This window comes from Hippichthys cyanospilos, chromosome 17, assembly GCF_059441005.1.
Source record: "Hippichthys cyanospilos isolate Australia breed blue-spotted pipefish chromosome 17, RoL_Hcya_1.0, whole genome shotgun sequence".
Classification (NCBI taxonomy): domain Eukaryota; kingdom Metazoa; phylum Chordata; class Actinopteri; order Syngnathiformes; family Syngnathidae; genus Hippichthys; species Hippichthys cyanospilos.
In genome coordinates this window covers 4,691,964-4,711,450 of record NC_142385.1, presented here as the reverse complement: position 1 = coordinate 4,711,450, position 19,487 = coordinate 4,691,964, and the positions used below count along the sequence as shown (strand labels likewise).

The 19,487-nt window shown below is 36.3% G+C and overlaps 1 protein-coding gene across 2 annotated transcripts in view; it reads left to right on the top strand.

The window, feature by feature from the left end:
- The window catches only part of rbfox3a (RNA binding fox-1 homolog 3a), a 484,791-nt gene that overhangs the window by 452,444 nt on the left and 12,860 nt on the right, over positions 1 to 19,487 (top strand). Inside the window, exons 13-18 of one of the 2 annotated variants that reach the window (XM_088438810.1) lie at positions 2,700 to 2,792; positions 5,201 to 5,261; positions 6,674 to 6,727; positions 16,313 to 16,445; positions 18,194 to 18,236; positions 18,361 to 18,425. In XM_088438810.1, the coding sequence (XP_088294936.1) occupies positions 2,700 to 2,792; positions 5,201 to 5,261; positions 6,674 to 6,727; positions 16,313 to 16,445; positions 18,194 to 18,236; positions 18,361 to 18,425 (449 nt within the window). The remainder of the gene's footprint in view (positions 1 to 2,699; positions 2,793 to 5,200; positions 5,262 to 6,673; positions 6,728 to 16,312; positions 16,446 to 18,193; positions 18,237 to 18,360; positions 18,426 to 19,487) is intronic. The other variant, XM_088438809.1, reaches the window with a different exon arrangement.

Here is a 19,487-nt window from a genome sequence, read left to right as displayed (position 1 = left end):
TGATTGGTTGAAAGTCTCATAAAGCATAACTGCTTTTGGTGCCAAAGGTCCCTGTTAAGGTTATCCTTAATGAAAAGTTACATACTAACTAATTCTAACATAAGAAAAAGTACAAATATAAAAAATAAAAAGTAGGTGTGCTTTTAAACAAACTAAAACTAATGTTACAGTTGTGTTTAGAATTATGCAACTCACACTGCAGTACTACAGTAACTATCTTTGTTTTTTTTTTAATCTAACACAACTAAATAAAGTGAAAATGTTCCTTGTGTTTGGTCTTTGGGAATTCATTTACATAACCTCAGAAGTAAAAGCAAATATTTGCAAATGTAATAAGTCTAATAAGTCTGTTTACATGGAGGATGACTACAGGAATAGAAGAATATTTATTGGTGACAGGCAGGAACTCTGAGAATTTGATCAATTTTAAGACTGAGCCTTAAAATGATTAACCAATTAATCAAAAATGGTTACTTTCTAATCAAATCAATTGTCAATTAATTCTTTAACAGGCACAGCTCTTAATAAGAATGAAAAAACTGATTAAAACCAATTGAATTAAAAAAACAAAAGTAACTATAGTGAAAAAAAAACAATTGCTCATACTCATATTATTTGGACAATATGTAAGATTTAGACAGTTTTTCATTAAGAAAGAATAAATTAAAAGATTATAAATATCAAAAATGTGGAAATAAATGTATTCTTAATGACCACCAGTATGTTTTAAATATAATCGTAGGTGTAGTTATCAGTAAATTATATTACATGGGGGTGGCACAGCTTCTCCTGCGCCTCCTGATGTCCTTAATGAAAAACAGTCTAAATCTTACATGTTGTCCCTTTAAAATGCATAGAAAAACTTGTTTTGCTTTTTTTAAATTGGAGGAGAAAATTAATTGAAGACTTAATTGAACACTTTTTGGTTTTGGTAGCCACTTCTGATCTAGTAAAAGAGCTTTCTTCCGTCTAAACAAAAAGGCAGTGACACTGTGTATTTATACCAAATATATCAACTTGATACTTGCAGTTCTGTTTCAATTTTAACATGCACACAGCATCTACACTTCTAAAGCAGGATCTCGTGTGAGCCGCACCCTGGGGCTGAGTCACTCATGGTTGACTCGTGATGTTGAGAGTGTAATTGTGTGGTTTCTGTGACCAGGAGAGTAATACACAGAGGATCATACACATACAATCATCCACATATATTAATGTGTACTGCTTGAGGGTGTGCTCACTACTTTGTCTAATTCTTCTGGGTTCAATGATTTCTGTAAATGTATTCACCAAAGGTGGGCAGTTCGATGACAAATGACAAAAAAAAATTTAAAACGACGGACTAAGACCGGCAGAAGAGTAGCTTTGGTCCATCATTTTAATCAATTGCTGTCATCATCACCACCTGTGTCACCTGTCACTTGGTAACGGCTTGCCATCTCAATTAAATTTTCTAAATTTACAAGAAAAACTGCTATATACGTGGGAATATGGTAGTGTGAACACAGTCTAAATAGGCAGCAAGCATACATATAAGCATCCAGCAATGACTGGCTAAGTGCCATAATACTACTATGCTGCATTTACTATAATAGAGACAATGTCTTTAATGTGAGCAACACTTTCTCCTCATTGAACGTGGCAAGCATGGCAGGATGCAAATGTTTGTGCTTCATTTTAGAGTCATCGTTTCTTGAATTGAAGTGCAAGGGCATGCTCTGTGATACGCAACCTTGCTCAGTGCAAGCATTGTACAGATCGGAAGTAAAAAGTAATATATAGATTGTTATTGTGATATTTAAATATGATTTAAATGAATAAATCACTTGAGCCAAGCATTCTGGGGTGGATTTCCAATCAAGTAAGCAATGGACACATTGCAGTGACAATGTCACTTTAATTGGCAGGAAATTCAAGATATTCATTTCTAAATTCCCTTAAAAGATGCATTATCTAGTAAATTATGCCCAGCAAAACCTTATTTTTTTTAACTTATGTATAGTGACAGTATATGAAACAGATGTGGTCAAATATGTTTTGTTTTTTTTCTATGTAACGTCACCCTTAAAATGTATTCTTAAGGAATTATAATGGGTGGTGGGCAGCTCAGTGGCTAGTTAGCATGTCTGCCTCACAGTTCTGAGGTCCCGCATTAGAGTCCAACTTGTCCCAGCCTTCTAGTGTGGCACTCCACATGCTCATGTGGGTCTTCTCCAGGCACTCTGGTCTCCTCCCAAAATTTGGACACTCCAAATTGGGATTGTAAACTATTTGGAGGGGGTAATGATGGGAGTGAGCGACTGACTAAAAATTGGCTGACAGAGTAACGAACTAACGATTACAATTTTCCGCTTGAAAAGATGACGAACTGATGATGACAAAAGGGCGGTGGGACGCCGACGACTAACGATTGACAAGACATGTAAAAAAATATATAAAATGCCCACCTCTGGTTCTGTATTTGCATCGGGGAATAAAAAGAGTATTGAGAGTGTAAACTGTCACACATGATGTGATGCTGTTTATTTTCATCAGTGTGTGTGCGCGCAATGTCCTCTTTTCCCAACTTCTTAGCCTCCAGTTCCATTTCCTCCCCTCCAGGCCTCTCATCTCTGCTTTGTCTTTTTCCCTCTCTTCTTTTTTTCCTCACTTTCGTCCTTCATCTCTCTTTTCTTTACCGCACTTCCTGGCAACTGCAGGGTTTTGGGTTTGTAACGTTTGAAACAACTACAGATGCCGATCGAGCACGGGAGAAACTAAATGGTACAATCGTAGAGGGACGCAAAATCGAGGTGCCCGTCTTTTTTTTTCCTCTATGTTTTTGCCTTCTGCCCCTCTCTCCCCTCTTCTCCCTCCCCTTCTTGTAGCCTCCTCCTCCCACCCCTGACTCTGTCTTTCCTTTTTCCTTCTGCCTGAAGTTTCCTGCAATACCTTCCCTCTCTTCCATTCATCTCGTGTCTTCCACCTGCCTGCTGCACCTTGAACGCTGCATGCTGAAGCCTGATCTGATCTGTAAGTGTTTGTGACAAAGACAGACGAAAGAGCGATTCAGCGACGTTTGAGTGTTTTCCCATGTTTTGACACAAACAATGAATTACTACTTTGCTCATGACGGATTGTGGCATGTGTGTTTGTGTGTGCATGCGCACGCAGTAACATCAGTTTGTTTTCGGGAGTTCAAAGGAAAGAAATCGAATTTAAATCAACAAAGTGTGGTCAGGTATCACACAATGGGCCTGTCAGCATATTATTGTGCCTGTCGTGTACAGTATAAAACAACGTGTTTTAGGTTTTATTTATTTATTTATGAGCTTTTTTCTTATTTTACTGGAAAAGTGTGCATATGAGCATTTAACTGACCAGCCAAACCAGTAAAACCACAAACTACGCCTGTGATATATGATGTCCAATGTAAAGCAAGTGATCGAGAAAGACCGATATGATTTTTGTTTGTTTGTTTGTTTTTCTGTCAGGGCTGATAAAGTTACACATTATTAGTAATCAAGAAACCAAAAAAACAATGTAAATATCTTACCATCTGCATGATAATGACTGAACCCCAAGATGCAACAATACCATATAGTAAATCAAATTGTATACATTTTCTTAGTAAAACACTCGAGATTCACTTGAATTTGTGTCACCAGGGTCAGCAGAATCTCTTACAAAGTTAAAGTTCACACAGTTTTACAGTAACGATAACAACAATGTTGTTTTCTAATTAGAAATTTTGAGTAACTAGACAGTATTATTGTGTTCTTTTCAGCACTCTTTGGCCAATTTAAAATACAAATACGCTCGATTTTAATTTTGCATTTTTTGGAGTTATTTATTAGCATTCACTTTTCTGTTCTTGGTGGCACAATTTCCCTTTCAAGTTATCTTTTTCTCATGTTTTTTCTGATTTGGGGTGGTTACAACTGTGAGGTTAACACTCATGGTCAGGTAGCACTCATGGTTTGAATCATGTCTAAATACATTCTATCAACAGTTGAGTTAAAAACAAACCACTTATTAGTCAAAAAAGGAGAAACTCCTTTTAATCCCACATTTTTTTGCTCAAAACAACCTCACAAAATGAGATCTTTTGAACAGTCTCAAAAGTTGGGTGTTTTGTATAAAACAAGGCAAAAAGTTGGGTCAAATTGACTCAAATATCAGCCATAATAATCATCCATCCATCCATCCATTTTCTATAGCCGCTTATCCCCACAGAGGTCGCAGGCTTGCTGGAGCCTATCACAGCTGGCTTCGGGCAGTAGGCGGGGGACTCCCTGAAAATGTTGCCAGCCAATTGCAGGGCACACAGAGACAAATGACCAATCACGCGCCCAATCACACTTAAGGACAATTTAGTATGCCCAATTAGTAGAAGAAAAAGCATTATTGCATTACAGAAAAGAAATCTATTTCTCTGATATTTTTTGGAAAACCAAAACTGCCTAAAAGCCACTTATCAGCCCATTCTGTGTAAGATAGCATTTAGAACATTAGTCCGCTCGTCGAAAAGCTACAGGAGAAGCCAGCACCAGCAGCCAAATTGCACTCAAGTGACACACTCACAAGATAATGCAATTGAAAGGAATTTTGTCATAAACACTATGACATAACTTCTTCTTGACTGACCAAGTTAGCTCTGATTTCATTCAAACACTTTGAAATGGTATTCATTAATAGAAGACGTTCTGTAATGATTTTTTTTCTTTTTCTACGTAGTTCCAAAATGCTTACAGGAGTGAAAATAATCACCACTATAATAGTCATCGATATTTACAGCGGTGATACCATGTGCCTGCCTTTCCAATAGCTTGTATAAAGATGCAATTTCGTACCCAAAGATCAAATCCTGTCCTCAGAAGTGTGGCTTCTGAATAACTGACGGATTTGGTATTGTTAAAATAATTTGGAATTTTTCCGTTGCAAAATAACTCTGAAAATAGATTTGCAAGATACTAAAGTTTGACATATTTTACTAAGTTTGATGATTACATTTTGTATAGCCGTCTGTTTTTTATGCCTTGTCTATGTGCAGCCCTTGACATTTTTTTTCCTTCTACATGAAATGGATGTATAGCAAATCTAACTGCTGACTTGACTGCATGTGGCCTGACTTCAAAAATACAGCATGGAGCGTGGGTATGATGAGGTACATACTGTATGTCCACTTGCCTAATGCTAAGTTCTGCCTGCCTGCTGACAGGTCAATAATGCCACAGCAAGAGTAATGACCAACAAAAAAGTGGCAAACCCTTACGCAAACGGTAAGTTGTAACCTTTACTTGTATCTTTGTGTGTTTGGTCATTTGTTTTTTGAATTAGTGCCAGGTGGTGTTTAATGGTTGCAAACACAAACCAAGAGACTTGGCAATTCATCAGAAAGCGAGGAAAACCCAAGTGCCGCGAGTAAATTCTCTTTTGGAATAGAAATGAAGCAAAAACTGAAGCCGCATCAAGCTTTTACTTTGGATGAATGAATTGCATATTTGTTATAGACTATAGAGGATGCAAAATCTATATTTGTCATAGAGAATGTAGTTTGAAATATCAAGCAAATAGCAAAGTGCAGACAGAAGCTAATGGCAAAATGAAAGAAGCACAGAAAGAAAAGGGGAGCTGGAAAGGTAAATGAATATACAACATCTCCTCTGCAATAAAAGAAAAGAAAAGAAATAACTTGTGCTGATAATGTCACTTGGTTTACAAGACACTAATCACGGAGTACCATATTTGTGCTTCTTTATCCAGTACTTTGTTGATAGGCAGATTACAATATTTGATGGCAGACCATGAATTTGCATCTCACTAATTCTGGATATATCCTACTTCTTTGTTGATTGGATCCACATTAACGAATTAAATGATCATAAAAAAAAAATTAAAAAGTACATTGATTTAGTGGAATTGATTGTTGATTAATCGCATTTAAAAGGAATTGATCATTTGTCCCTTAAAACAACTGAGGCAACATGGGAGTACACCACAAGCTTGGATGGTCACATGCAGGTGTACATATAATATTTTGGGGGTTTCCTCACGTGAGTACCAGGACATAGTGTTTGGTATGCACTTTTTTTAATGTATGTATTAAATGTACTCATCATCATTATTATTATTAGCATTCATCCAGTAATTTTCTTTAACTGGTTATTCTCATTAGCTTTGCTACACACAATGTTAGTGGGTCAATCAATCACATTAACACATTTTTCCAGATTACAAACCTTGCCATGAAACTATCACTGTTGGTGAGTTTTGGGGTTAAAAACGGGAAAAAAAAAAAAAAAAAACGTAGCTTTGAGCAACCAGATGTGGCGTTGTCTGAATGATACATCATTGTGCCCTAATGTTGAAAAATGTCAGTTTTTCCAATAAAAAATACAAAAATGTCCATTTTTCTCATTAACAATGAGTGAATGTAGCAATTATTCTGACAGTTTTATTTCTCAACTGACTTTGGTAGGACACACATACAGTAGACAAACCACCATTTACCCTTCCACCTCTGAACAATGTCTTCAATGCCTAAAATTTCAATTTTGAAATGTTGGAGGAAGCCGTAGTACCAGGAGAAACCCTCACAAGCATGGAGTAACAAACTAAACCTTATATGAAAACATGAGTCAAGATTGGAACCCCAAACCTAATTTAAAAAAAAATAATGTGTTTTTTACAGGCTGGAAGCTGAATCCAGTGGTTGGAGCAGTGTACGGGCCTGAATTTTATGCAGGTAGGAAAAAGCTCGGGGAAGCAACTTTGAAGCATAAAAAATGTTTTTTATATACTGTATGAACTTTTAAACTGTATCTGTGTTCCATGAAGGACATGTCTGACTATATGAACTGGACTTACTGTATAAAGCAGATGACTGATTTCCATAGAGGTGCATGTGTGGCTGCACAGACTTATTTGTGTAAGTGCAGTTTGAAATAGCGGCTTGGTTCCACGTGCCGAGACTGTTCGCTCACCATAACTGTACTCCTTTTTGCTCATTAGTCTGAAATCTGTTCATTTCTAGACAGGTTTACAGCACCCCTCTAAATAACCGTTCTGACAGAGCGAGGCCATCCATCTTTTTTATTTCGCCCGCACTCCCTCCCTTCTCCCTACTTTTTCCCCCTATCCCAGTAGTGTACATCTATCCCTTAATCCACCAACCCAAACAAGCAACAGAGCATGAAGGGATGACCTCCTCCCCGTACAAACAGGGTAATCATTCATTTAGTCCCATAATTCCACACAAACGACAAGCACATCATGGAACAATCTGGTATATAAGGATAAGTGTAACATATAAAGCAAGAAATGGAGCATAAATTTGAAAAAGCAAAGGAGCGTGCGGTTGAATGCGGTGAAGGCATAGCACCTATCAGTCCTGTAAAAAAAAGTTTAATACAGCTGATATTAAAAATTAAAATTTATCCAGACACAACATTTCTTCTGGATCTCAAAGGACAATTTTCAGAAATATCTATCCATTTTCAATACATCTGATCCTGTTCTGGATTTGTTTGAATCATTCCCTGGGTTAGAGAGTTTTCATTGCAGTAGAGATATTTTTATGACACCAACAATGCAGGATTTCCTATGATGAGGACATCCCTGGAAGAATTCATGAAATATCCAGGTCACATTAAATCTGCAAACAGGAAATTTCAATTAGCATAAGCAGGTTCTCATGTGACAATGAACCAATGACTGCAGCGGTGTCTAAAATTCATCCTGGGGGCCATTTGTGGTCCGTAGCACATTTTATGGCTTCTTACATATAAAAACACAGTAATCGTACATTTAAAAAATGAATAGTTAGAAATTAGTGTTAATGTTCAAATGTGTTTTTTTTTCATCAAAAAAAAAAAATTAATTGAATGTGTTTCCGCGAGGATTTTTTTTTTTTCAAACATAGGTGGTCAGGTGTTCTGGGGAACTGTGGAGATGTTAATAAATGACACTTCACTGCAATTTAGAACTCAACACTACCAGAAAAGTACATTTTTGAGGGGTGGGTGAGAAGAAAACACTGGCATAGGGCTGAATGACGTTAGGAAAAAATAATTGTGATTTTTCTGACAAATATTGCAAGCATGATACTACTTGTATTTTTTTTGTTTTTTGTTGTAATTTTTTTACAATTTTTTACAACCTTCATTGCAATAACCACAATATACTTCTAATTAAAAAAAAATGTGTAGATACAGGTATGTAACATTGCCAAATGTATTTGCTTTGTTGCAGACAAAATCTGAGATTTTGATTTTTTTTGTCAGTTTACATTTTTAGCACATCGACCTATAGTGTATTAAATGGTTTGTTGAACTTTAACAGTTCTTTTGCTGTAGTGCTGTAGTGCTTGTTTTCTTGTTTTTACCTTTTGATGGTTGGTAATGCGTTTTACTCATTGAAGTTAAGCCATGGTTTTATTTTTACACTTTGATGACAGTTAAGGATGTTTAAATGTAACTGTAAAAAATCTTGCATTGTTGAAAAAATATTGGATCACTCAAATAGATTCATTATTTATTTTTTTGGAGACATGTTTTCCCCATATATAAATTAGAGGTCAACCAGAGTCGTCCCACGGATTTTGTTTGACATTTGAAGTTTCACTGTATGTAAACTGGAAACTGACTGATATGACAGTTATGTGGATCTTGACTTGGCTGTCATTGCATTTTATGGAGATGAAACTTGACTTTTTCAGCTCCGGTAAAATAGCAATGGCCTTGAAGTGGGAGCAGTGGCTGGCTCGAGGGAGTGTTAAATTTGAAATGGCCTCTAAATGGACTGTTCTACGCTATCATGTGTCCAACTCATACATATATATTCGGTCTGACTTGCTAATTTATAGAATGCTAATGTGCTGAATGGTCTTAAATGCACTGCTAAAGTTTGCCAAGCCTAAATGATACCATATGCTTCCTTCCTTCTCAGGACAAGAGCAAAATTAATAGAAAAAGTTTATCAGGGAACACAACATTTCAGAAAGGATGAAACTCAGTCACGCCTTTGTCTGGCTGTCCTCTTCACTTTTCATTTTATACCTCCTTCCACTCATCAATCAAACCTGCGACGCCTTTTATGCCGATATTATCAGCCAATAAGAGTTAACTTCAGATGGATTTGTATCTATATTTACAACTGCCAATAAATGACAATTAAATAGGGGAGAGAGGCGGAAGATAAATCCTTCACCCATGTTATGAGCTAAGTCAATATATTTCAAAATATCTCTGTGCTAATCAAACTTCTTAGCTGACTTCAGCGGTGCAACAAAGTTAAATATATCTGTGTGAAATGCAGTGCTTAAAAATCCTTAACGTTTTCTTTTGTATGTCAGATGATAACCATTTTTCATTTACAGTTATGACCTCATTCATCAATGACAATATTGGTATGAATTTTATGCCAATCTGATCTGCTTGAGCGTGATTGGAGGATATTTTGAATTTAATGCAAAATTGGTCAACGAGTATCTTTCATCATGTCATCATTCACCAAGCAATCAATTAATTACATCATTGATTGAATCCGCAAATGATATATTGTATATATGATTTTAAGTTATACCTTTTAGCTGTGCTTGTTTGACTGTTCCTTTTGTAGAGGTATAGGAATGCTTGCTGTAGCATCAGTTGCTTATTTTCCACAATGACTTTGTGCTGTAAAGTAATTTGATAACAATATAGTAATTTAATTCTAGAAAATATTTGCATCTATTATTTTTACCTCAAGTCATTTGTTTTTATGTCATCCCAGGTCTTGAATGCCTTCTAGAGGTCATTGATGTTATCTGTGCACAGAAAAAACACATTAATGAATAAATATGATTTAAATATGTGTTGAAACGCTATAATAAGCAGTGTTGTGAGTAATGCATTACAATGGTAATGTAATTACTGTAAAACATTACTTATTACTGTAACGCGGTAGTGTGATATATTACACACACAAAAATAGTAGTACTGTAGTCGTTACAAATCAGAGTAAAGTAACGCATTACAATGCATTTTTAGCCTGAAAGTGGTGCCCCCCCCCCAAAAAAAAAAATTGCCAGAAACAGATCGGAGATCGGAGGAGAAAAGTCCAGATAAATATTTGCTTACTGATCGACAACACCTTAGATGAAACGGTAGATTGACTATGGGCAATATGTACACAAGATGGACACCTAAATAGCTGTCCGCTTTGCCAAATAAGACCAGTAATTTGACAAACCATTTAGAGGGGTGCCATAGTAACGGGAAGTTAGTAAAAAGAAAACACGCGGAAGATTGCACTGTCTCACTGAAATGCCATTCGACATCAAGAGCTTCGGAGATTTGTAAGGGAGATCTGCTGACGCTTTTCACAGTGGATTCACCAACATTGCAAAACCTTGTTAGCAAGATCCCTGTCGCAAGTCGCAATAATGATTAGCTAACGCTAATTTTCACTGTACAATTGCTATTTATAATAGTCTATCAATAGTTCTGGTCAATGTGTATCAAGATGAAGCATACAAAACTCATGTTAATGCAAGTTCTCACTTCCGCCTTTCTACAGACCAGGTGAATGCTCTTGCTTGGCTCTGTTTTTTATTGAAAACTCAGCTGGCCGTGTTGGATAGCTCCCGGTGATGGTAGATCTGGAAAGAAGAGCATTGCTGAGAAATTTCACTTTTCTGGGATGTGACAGAGCCAATATTTTTACCGACAGCACCTTTATTCTTTCCGGCAATACTCGCCTGCCAAAAAATAAAACTTTCAATGTCGCAATCGAGTGGCCGAGACCGTGCTAAATATTGTGCTGACAATGCTGCGCTATCATTAGCTTAGCACAGTAGCTACAGTTCAACAGCTGTTAAGTGAAGCAAACACTGCACATACCAGTTGTCCCAAGTTCTCGCTTCCGCCTTTCTACAAGCCAGGCGAGTGCTCTTGCTTGTCTCTGTTTTGTATTGTAAGCTCAGCTGGCCATGTTGGATCGCTCCCGGTGACCGCAAAGCGGCCGCCATGATTCATTCCTGCCCCCAGCGTGAGCCATTGAATATTCCCAAAGTTGATAGGCTGTTGCGACGCGAAACGCGAAAAAAGTAAAAAAATTTAACTTCACGCGAAAGGCGAAATTTCGCTTCTCATTACGGCGCGCGGCCATTCGCCTCGCTCCATTCGCGTCCATCGCGTCGCCCGACGCGCATTCGCACGAACTCCATTGATAATACAAAAGTCTCCACTTTTTTGTCTCATTCGCATTCGGTGTGCATGCAGCATTAGACAGCAGGTTAAACACCTTAACAATGATGTAGGCTAGCTGCTAATGTTAGCTCCACAGAAACCATCAATTTTTCAAATGTATTTCTAACCTAGCCGACTAAACTTGTATTTGAATATTAACGTTGAAATTATTGATTTTGCCTACATCGTAAACACAGCATCACTATGCTGTAAAGCTAAGTTAAAATAAAAAAATAACATTAAAATACAAAAATAGATTTTGTAATTTGTGTTTAAAAGTTTACAATACAATACAGATCAAATGATTTGTACTGTTTTTTGGTTAAGACAACTTTCTATTGGATGCGTAATGAGCGTATTGAACTCCATTTAGAATGGCAAATCCATACTTCCAGTTATGGTGGTGAGAGTAATATAAAAGTAATGCAATAGTAGTATAATGACTTACATTTCAAATACAGTAATATTGTAATTTAACCAATTACTTTAAAAAATGACAGTAATAAGTAAGAGATAATGCATTACAGTTTTGAAGTAACTTGCCCAACACTGATAATCAGTTTACAAATAACTATGTGCAATCAAAAAACATTTGCTGTTCCATTAGGATTACATCTTGTACCTTTCAGAAAATTGCATAAAAAACCTTACATGTTTCAATTGTATAAATGAAGCATAATTTAACTTTTTACATATAAGTTTGCACTTTGAAAACTTATTTACGATTAAAACATACTCCCAGGGAGTGAAATGATCATGACATTCTGGCGGTGGTGGAAGATTTTTACCACAGTTAATTCACATAAAAGTTTGTGTGAGGAAGCAATGCATTTAATATTAAAATTGAAAGCAAAGAAAAAGGCGCAGTTGAGGAAGGCACAGTCAGGGTGTTCAAAACAGTTTTTACATTAGTAATGAAAATTAGACTTAAAGATTATCCCCATAGATGTGAAAGTGTGTGGGTTCTGGACGTCTTCTCGAATAATTATGACTGCTTTTAATCTAGTTTGGGGTGGGAGCAAAGCAGGATGTAAAGCAGGATGTAAGGACGATTAATCACCCTTTATCAGACGGCTTTTCCCAGCACCCATCAGCTGAATCGGCCTCCATAAATCCTGGCTGGCTGACAGTGCACTCCATCTCCATTGCTAGGCTTGGCTACAGGTTTATTGTGCGCAAATCCCATTCAGAAGAATGACAGATGACCTCCACATGCGTGCAGACACACATTCTCACATACCACTGAATATATTGCTTCAGAATACATGTGATGTTACATTTTATACACATAACCCAAATTATCCAAGACACGTTAACTGTAATAATAAAGTAAAATAATTTTCTTTGTTCTGTTCTATCAGGTTGAAAATAGGATCATATTTGATCGAATCTTAACATGTTGTATGAGCGACCAGGCTCATGTTAATTTTCTTTTTCTTTTGTGTGTGTTTGTGAGTTTTTTTGCTATCGCAGTTTAAGAAAGTGGCAGACCACGTCGAAGTAGCAGGGGTCCCCAATTTTTTTCATCCAAGGGCCACATTACTCTTTTCTTCTCCGATGGATGGGTCAGTTTGTTGCAAAAAGTGTGATCGCAGATATGTCTGAACGTGAACGTTTATTGTTTTCCAGAAAGCCACACATAACTAAATATAAATATCCCTTTCTAGAATGTCATGTTCCAAGCATGCTTAAGTCTTCATCGCTCTGGGGGTTGAGTAAAATGCACAAGCAGGCCGGATCCGACCCACGGGCCGCAGTTTGGGCACCGCTGGTGTAAAGTGATGAATTGGATTAGGGCATGTGGTGGATGGTTGATGTCTTCTGCATTTCATTTTCAAACATGATGGTGTGCAGTGTGTGAACTTTTGGAATCATTGTAGAAAATGTATTGGACACATAATAATAATAATAATAATAATAATAGTCGGCATTATTATTATTATTATTATTATTATTATTATTATTATTTTGTTGTTGTTGTTGTTAATATATATACCGTATTTTCCGCACTATAAGACGCACCGGATTATAAGGCGCACCCTCAATTAATGACATATTTTAAAACGTTTTCAATTACAATATAGTAATACTCTAAGTAATAACAATAATACCTCAAATAATAACTCTAAACTCCCAATAGCATAATAACTCAATGTCTATCTGACCAACTTTGTTCTACTGCAAACACATAAAAGAAACAGGTAAAGCTTACTTTATCAGTTCATTCCCCATCTATGAATCCCAATCTCAATACTGATCCATATATAAGGCGCACCTGATTATAAAGCGCACCATCAGCTTTTTAAAAAAATTAAGGCTTCTAGGTGTGCCTTATAGTGCGGAAAATACGGTCATAATAATAATTATTATTATTATTGTTATTATTATTATTATGGCCACTACTACGGATCCACCAAATTTTTGACCAGTGAGAATTTTCTGCTAGAAATGGCAGAAAAAACACATTTTCTGTTTTCGAAAGAAAATTATAACTCAATCAATACTTCTGAAAATGGATGTTGTGATGATGCAAAAAACAGCAGCCGTCTGTCTGAATTTCACACGAGCACACAGGAGAGGTGCATTACAGTTAAATAGTTAACTAGTTGCATTTATGAAAATACATAAGGCTAGTCTAATTCCCCCTTAAAAGATGTAGACCGTGCCTTACATCAGACTTGCACTAGATATGTATAGAGCCCATAGTTTCTGTTATCATAGAGGTTGTGATTCGAAATTTGCTCATAATTGATTGTGTAGTTTTGAAAGAAAATACTGCACAATAGGCAAAATAAAGGAAATTTAAAGCTGATTGTTTCTTAGCTTTGGGTTTGATTTGTGTCATTGTGTGGCAGTTGCTTGGCAGCACAGCTCTCAAGAACAAAACAAATTAAAATGCAAAATGAAACACATACAAGAAGAGCATCTCAAGGCTTTTAAACACACACTGGAAAATGTACAAGTTTGAATGCCATTATGGCTTTCATGTCACTGTATCATCATTGCTCCTGGGCCAGCCACCAGTCACAGTCAGTGTTGCAATAATTCAATCTAGAATGATGTCATGTGGTTCTCGAGTGAAAACATTCACTGAAAATAGAATGTTTAGTATTGCTTGACGTCTGGCTGCCTCTTTTCTGCTTTATGGAAAAAAATGTTTTCACAAAATGTGGTCAATGATCTTAATTACCCCCGCTTTGTGGCTGTAATGAGAGAAGAAAGAATCGCTCTGCAAAACCATGTGAACCAAACTATGCAGTTTGCTTTGGTTCAAGCTTGGTTTGGTTCAATGCAAGTAAGATTTCCCCCCCTCCTTTGTAATAAATGCACAGATATCAATATAAATTATCTGTATTGTACCCCAAATTGCAAACGGATGGTACCTGGTAGGTAGGGGTTGACTTATAACATTTAGAATCTTAAAACCACGTTATCTGATTCTGATTTACAAATCATCATTCATGCTTTTGTTTCCACAGTCTGCTGACTGGTTTTTACTTACTTTCCCTCACAAGAGATTGCACTTTGAATATATGGCTGCCAATTCTGCAGACATTTAAAAAAAAGCTCTTTAAAACATATTTGTTCTAATAAGATTGAAAAAAAACATGCTTTTATTTTTCAATTTATGTGCCACACTTGGATAAAATCAATGAAAACAAATACCAAAAAACAATCAACTTCAGAATGTATTTTATAAAATGCAATTTAGTGAATTGGCAAAGCTTCAAAATATACGCATTGTTGTTTTGAATCCATATGCATATGTTTTGTTGAGGGTTTTTTTTTCCACTGCATTTTTATTTTATGGATCTATTGGATGTCATGCAAGAGCCCTGCAATGATTCATGGGTTGTTACAGCATCACTGTAGCATGCAAAGCCATAGCTCATCGTCATATTCCATTCAGATATGCCACACCGGCTATTCACACCCTCGCATAAGCACACAAACACTCGCTGGCACATGAACATACACACAAAGTAGAATTAATATCAGGGCATCCACTATTAAGAGAGCAGGGTAAAGAAGGTGGAGGGAGGAAATTGATCTTTATCACCAACAGAGTGCTCGCTGGCTGCGTGACATATTAATGCTGTTGTCACACCCGTTAGAATAGGCTGAGGCAGAAACAGCAGATTGTTGTGGTTGTCCATCATCTCCTGAGAGAGTAAGACGGGTGGATGATGGAGAGCAATAGAAAGCATTTTGTAAAAGTTTGTATATGACCACATGTAGTGCCTTATAGCAGCAACAGAAGGCTGTAGTCCTGCTTGCTTTTTTTCAAGAGCCTTTCTGTTGACTGTAACTTAAGAAACATGTTTAAATAAGATAGATGGATGGATGGATGGATGGATGGATGGATGGATGGATGGATGGATTATTTCTAGAAGTTTTAGAAAATGTAGCACCAATTTCATCGCCAAAATGCTTTTTCCAATGTATTGGTGGGCTTGGGTGGCTGGTATGGATGGATAGATGGATGTACAGATAGTCGAACAGATGGATGGACTGATGGTTTACAACTGATCATACAAAAAAAAATGCGGAAAATGAGGAAAATATTAGAAAGTCTAGCTCCAATTCCATTGCCCCAATGATTTTTTTTTTCTATAGTACACTGGTAATAACTGTGTACAAAAGAGGATTTTCTTTAATCCTTTACTAAGCACAGAGGCCATTTTCGGTCAAAAATCCAAACAGGCAAAAATGGTCTGTATAAGGCACATGTTTTTCTATTTTTAAGTGCTAAATAGGAAGAATTTTTAGGATTTTAGAGACATTTAGGGATATGTTAGAATTTAGAAAATGGCTGTTACGGATGCTTTCCGCCATTTTGCCTGTTTAGACTATCAGCTAAAAGTACAGCGTATGAATGATTCTCACACCACCATCATGACAACTGTCATGTCAAACTCATTTACAAAACCCAACATAATAACAGCCACAAGATACAATTGTCTGGAAATATTAGCTTCATAAATCAGGTAGTGTATATAGAGTCTGGACTTTGTAGTCTCATCCTGTTTAACACTGTTGATTTAAAAACATTTATGCCACAAATTTCACATAACAGTTTTCGTCTGTGATTTTTGTCTTAGTCACAGGGTTTCCATACCCCACAACAGGAGCAGCAGTGGCCTACAGAGGGGCCCATTTGAGAGGCAGGGGCCGGGCTGTCTATAACACGTTCCGTGCTGCACCACCCCCTCCACCCATACCAGCCTATGGAGCGTGAGTGACATGCATACGATCACGTGGTGAATAAATGTAATTCAAAAGTATTCATACGTACAAATAAACACACACTTACAGATGCACACATACATTACACCGCACACTGCAGTAATGGGAGAGTGGTGAGTGGAAAACAAAAAGGCCACTTTCTAATAGAGCGGAAAATTGCTCTTTGATTTCAAAATGGCCAAATTTGTCTCTCTTTTTTCTAATGTGTCACTCTTTATTCAGCTGTGAATGAACTGCTATGACCTGCCCTGCACACTCCAACGGGCCCACCTCAGTCAGAGCGAGACCTAGTGATGGTGTGCATGTGTATGTGGTAGGCTTTGTGTGTGGAAGGGGCATTTTTCAGAGATAGTTGTGCCGTGCAGTGTAACCATGTTGAAATGATAGAACAACTAATTTATTGTTAAAATTTTTCATTATTTTGTATGGGGCTGTTTGTTCAACCGATAATGTTGCATCGTTAAAACAGAGCAAGCCATTTACACTTTCGACCGGTCAGTGAATTCTAAGAGTAACAGCGACATACAGTATGTTGAAGAATAAATAGAGTGCATTTGTTTAAAAAAAAAATGTGGATTTCACTAAATTAAGCTGTTGGAGGTTCCAACCCAACATCAAAGATTTTTTCCATTGACGATGATGTACTGTAGATTTGACACAAAAAAAAAATCACTGAGCACACCTTAAAAAAAAAAAAAATCGTAGCCGGTTTCATTTGTAAGCGCTATGGTTAAAAAAAAAAAAAAAAAAAAAACATAATTCCATACTCTCCAATTTTACGTCATGATTATCTGCATTGCAATGTAATTACCTCATCGAGTTTGGCCAATTCAGCCAAGCACAAGAGTTCTTCAAAAGTCATTAAATGAGGTTTTATATGTCTTGAAAAGAATTTAGCATGATTTGATTTCGGAATTCCTTGCATCAAAGGCTGGGAGATTTTGCCCAAAAATAAAATCCTTGATTTTTTTTTTTTTTCTCTGAGAGTTTGATTTTTTTTCAGATGTTTTTTTTTTTTTTTTTTTTTTTACTTCGCTCTTATTTTTTTTCAAGAAAATAGGTAAAAATGACCAAAAATTCTAAACAAGTTTTGCTTTTTATTTATTTATTTATTTGATTTTGTTTTGGAAGTGCAAGTTGTATCACTTGGGATACCAACGCAACTATTTCAGTAAAATGCTGCTAAATTCGTTGTTTACCAGCGATACAATGACAACAAAGAAATTCTGTGCTTGTTACCTCATCTGTCTGTCAGCTGGCTTTAGGCATCCCCTGCTGCATGTGACAATTCCTCCCCAGCCTTTTCCACGTGCAACACGTCCGCTTCCGTGATCACTCAAGAGGGCCAAACACACCGCAACAAAAGCGGAATAGCAATGTTATTATTTTCTAAATTATTGTCGGTAACAAAAAAAATAATAATCGAGAAAATTGAAATTTTGCCCAGTCCTAACCTCCCCCACTAAAAAAAGAAAACCAAGACCCTAAAATCATATTTATACTTGTAATTTGAAGCTAAAATTGAAGAGCACATGAGGTGCTGCTGTATTTGAATACTTATGTTTCACAGACACTACTTAAAGTATATTACTCAAAATATCCACCCATCCATTATCTGTAGCTTCTCATCTATTACTATTAACTTTTTTTTCTTTCCAAAACCCAAAGTGCCTCTTTTTAATTGAAAAGAAATCCTTATGCTTGTTTTTGTTTGTTTGGTTTGTTTTTGGGGGCAGCAGTGTGGTCTACCAGGACGGATTCTATGGGGCAGAAATATATGTAAGTGCATCTATGAGCTTTTTTATTTAATGAACAAGTTGTTAAAAAATGTCAAAGTACGGAATCCAATGAGTGAAGTAATTTGTTTCATTTTATTCATATTATTTGCTGTCTTATTGTTCAGGGCGGATATGCAGCTTACAGATATGCCCAGCCAGCTGCTACTGCTGCAGCTGCGTATAGTGACAGGTATGTTATTCTCCATTTTTCCTGTATGGTCCCATGCAATTCTGCGTTCTATATGGTTTACGTTCAATTATTATTAAAAAAAAAAAAACATTCATTTATTTACAGGACTTTTTTAAGATCGATTTTAAAATCCATTTACAATCCTTTGGACTGCACAATGAATCGAGTTTTAATCGTGATCCTGCCACAATTAGTTCAGCTGATCCACAGCGTTATTAACATTTAAAAAGTCAAGCACTTTTTTTGATTACTAGTCAAATCAAGCATCACCTGATTCCTAATATTTACAGTGCTAGCTGTCAATTGAGACCCATTTTGAAAAATCCGATTAGAATAAATTCGGTTTGAAATGACTGAAAATGACATTTTGACTGCTAATTGATTAAAATTTGCTTGGTTCTAAGTAGGCTTATTTTTTTCATTGGTTCGCACTCAGCAAATAAATTAGTTGTGTTGCCCTGGGTGACATGTGTTTTAATTATTAATTACTCTATCTATTTTAGTTTTTGAAAGTATCACACCTTGAAGCTGTGTTTATATTCTGCTTGTTAAAAAAAAAAACGGCAATAAATAGACATGTTTGACCAAACATGATGAATAATCATGATTAATAATCGTGATTTCAATATTAATGAAAATAATTGTGATTATTATTTCGGCCACAATCGTGCAACCATAACTTCAGGTTTGACCTATGATTTATAACCCACAAAGTCTCAAACAAAAGAAGCCAGAAGCATAAAAACTGAAAATTAAAGAATAAAAATGTGATTAATGCGATTTAACTCTGATCTAATTAATTGATCACATTTAATCTGTTATTTTGATACCCCTAGTTACAACAACAATCGTAAGATATGGAGTAAAATTACTAAAGTCTACAACAACTGCTTATTTCGCTTTTGGCTGAAGTGACAACCGAATAATAGTCCTTATTCTCGCTAACCAATATTGTTTGGTATACATTAACACTTGAAACTAATCTTGATGGGATATAAGAATGATTACTTTTCCCTTAGCTGTTAGAGTCAAGGTGCAACAAATGAAGTGAGCATTTGGACT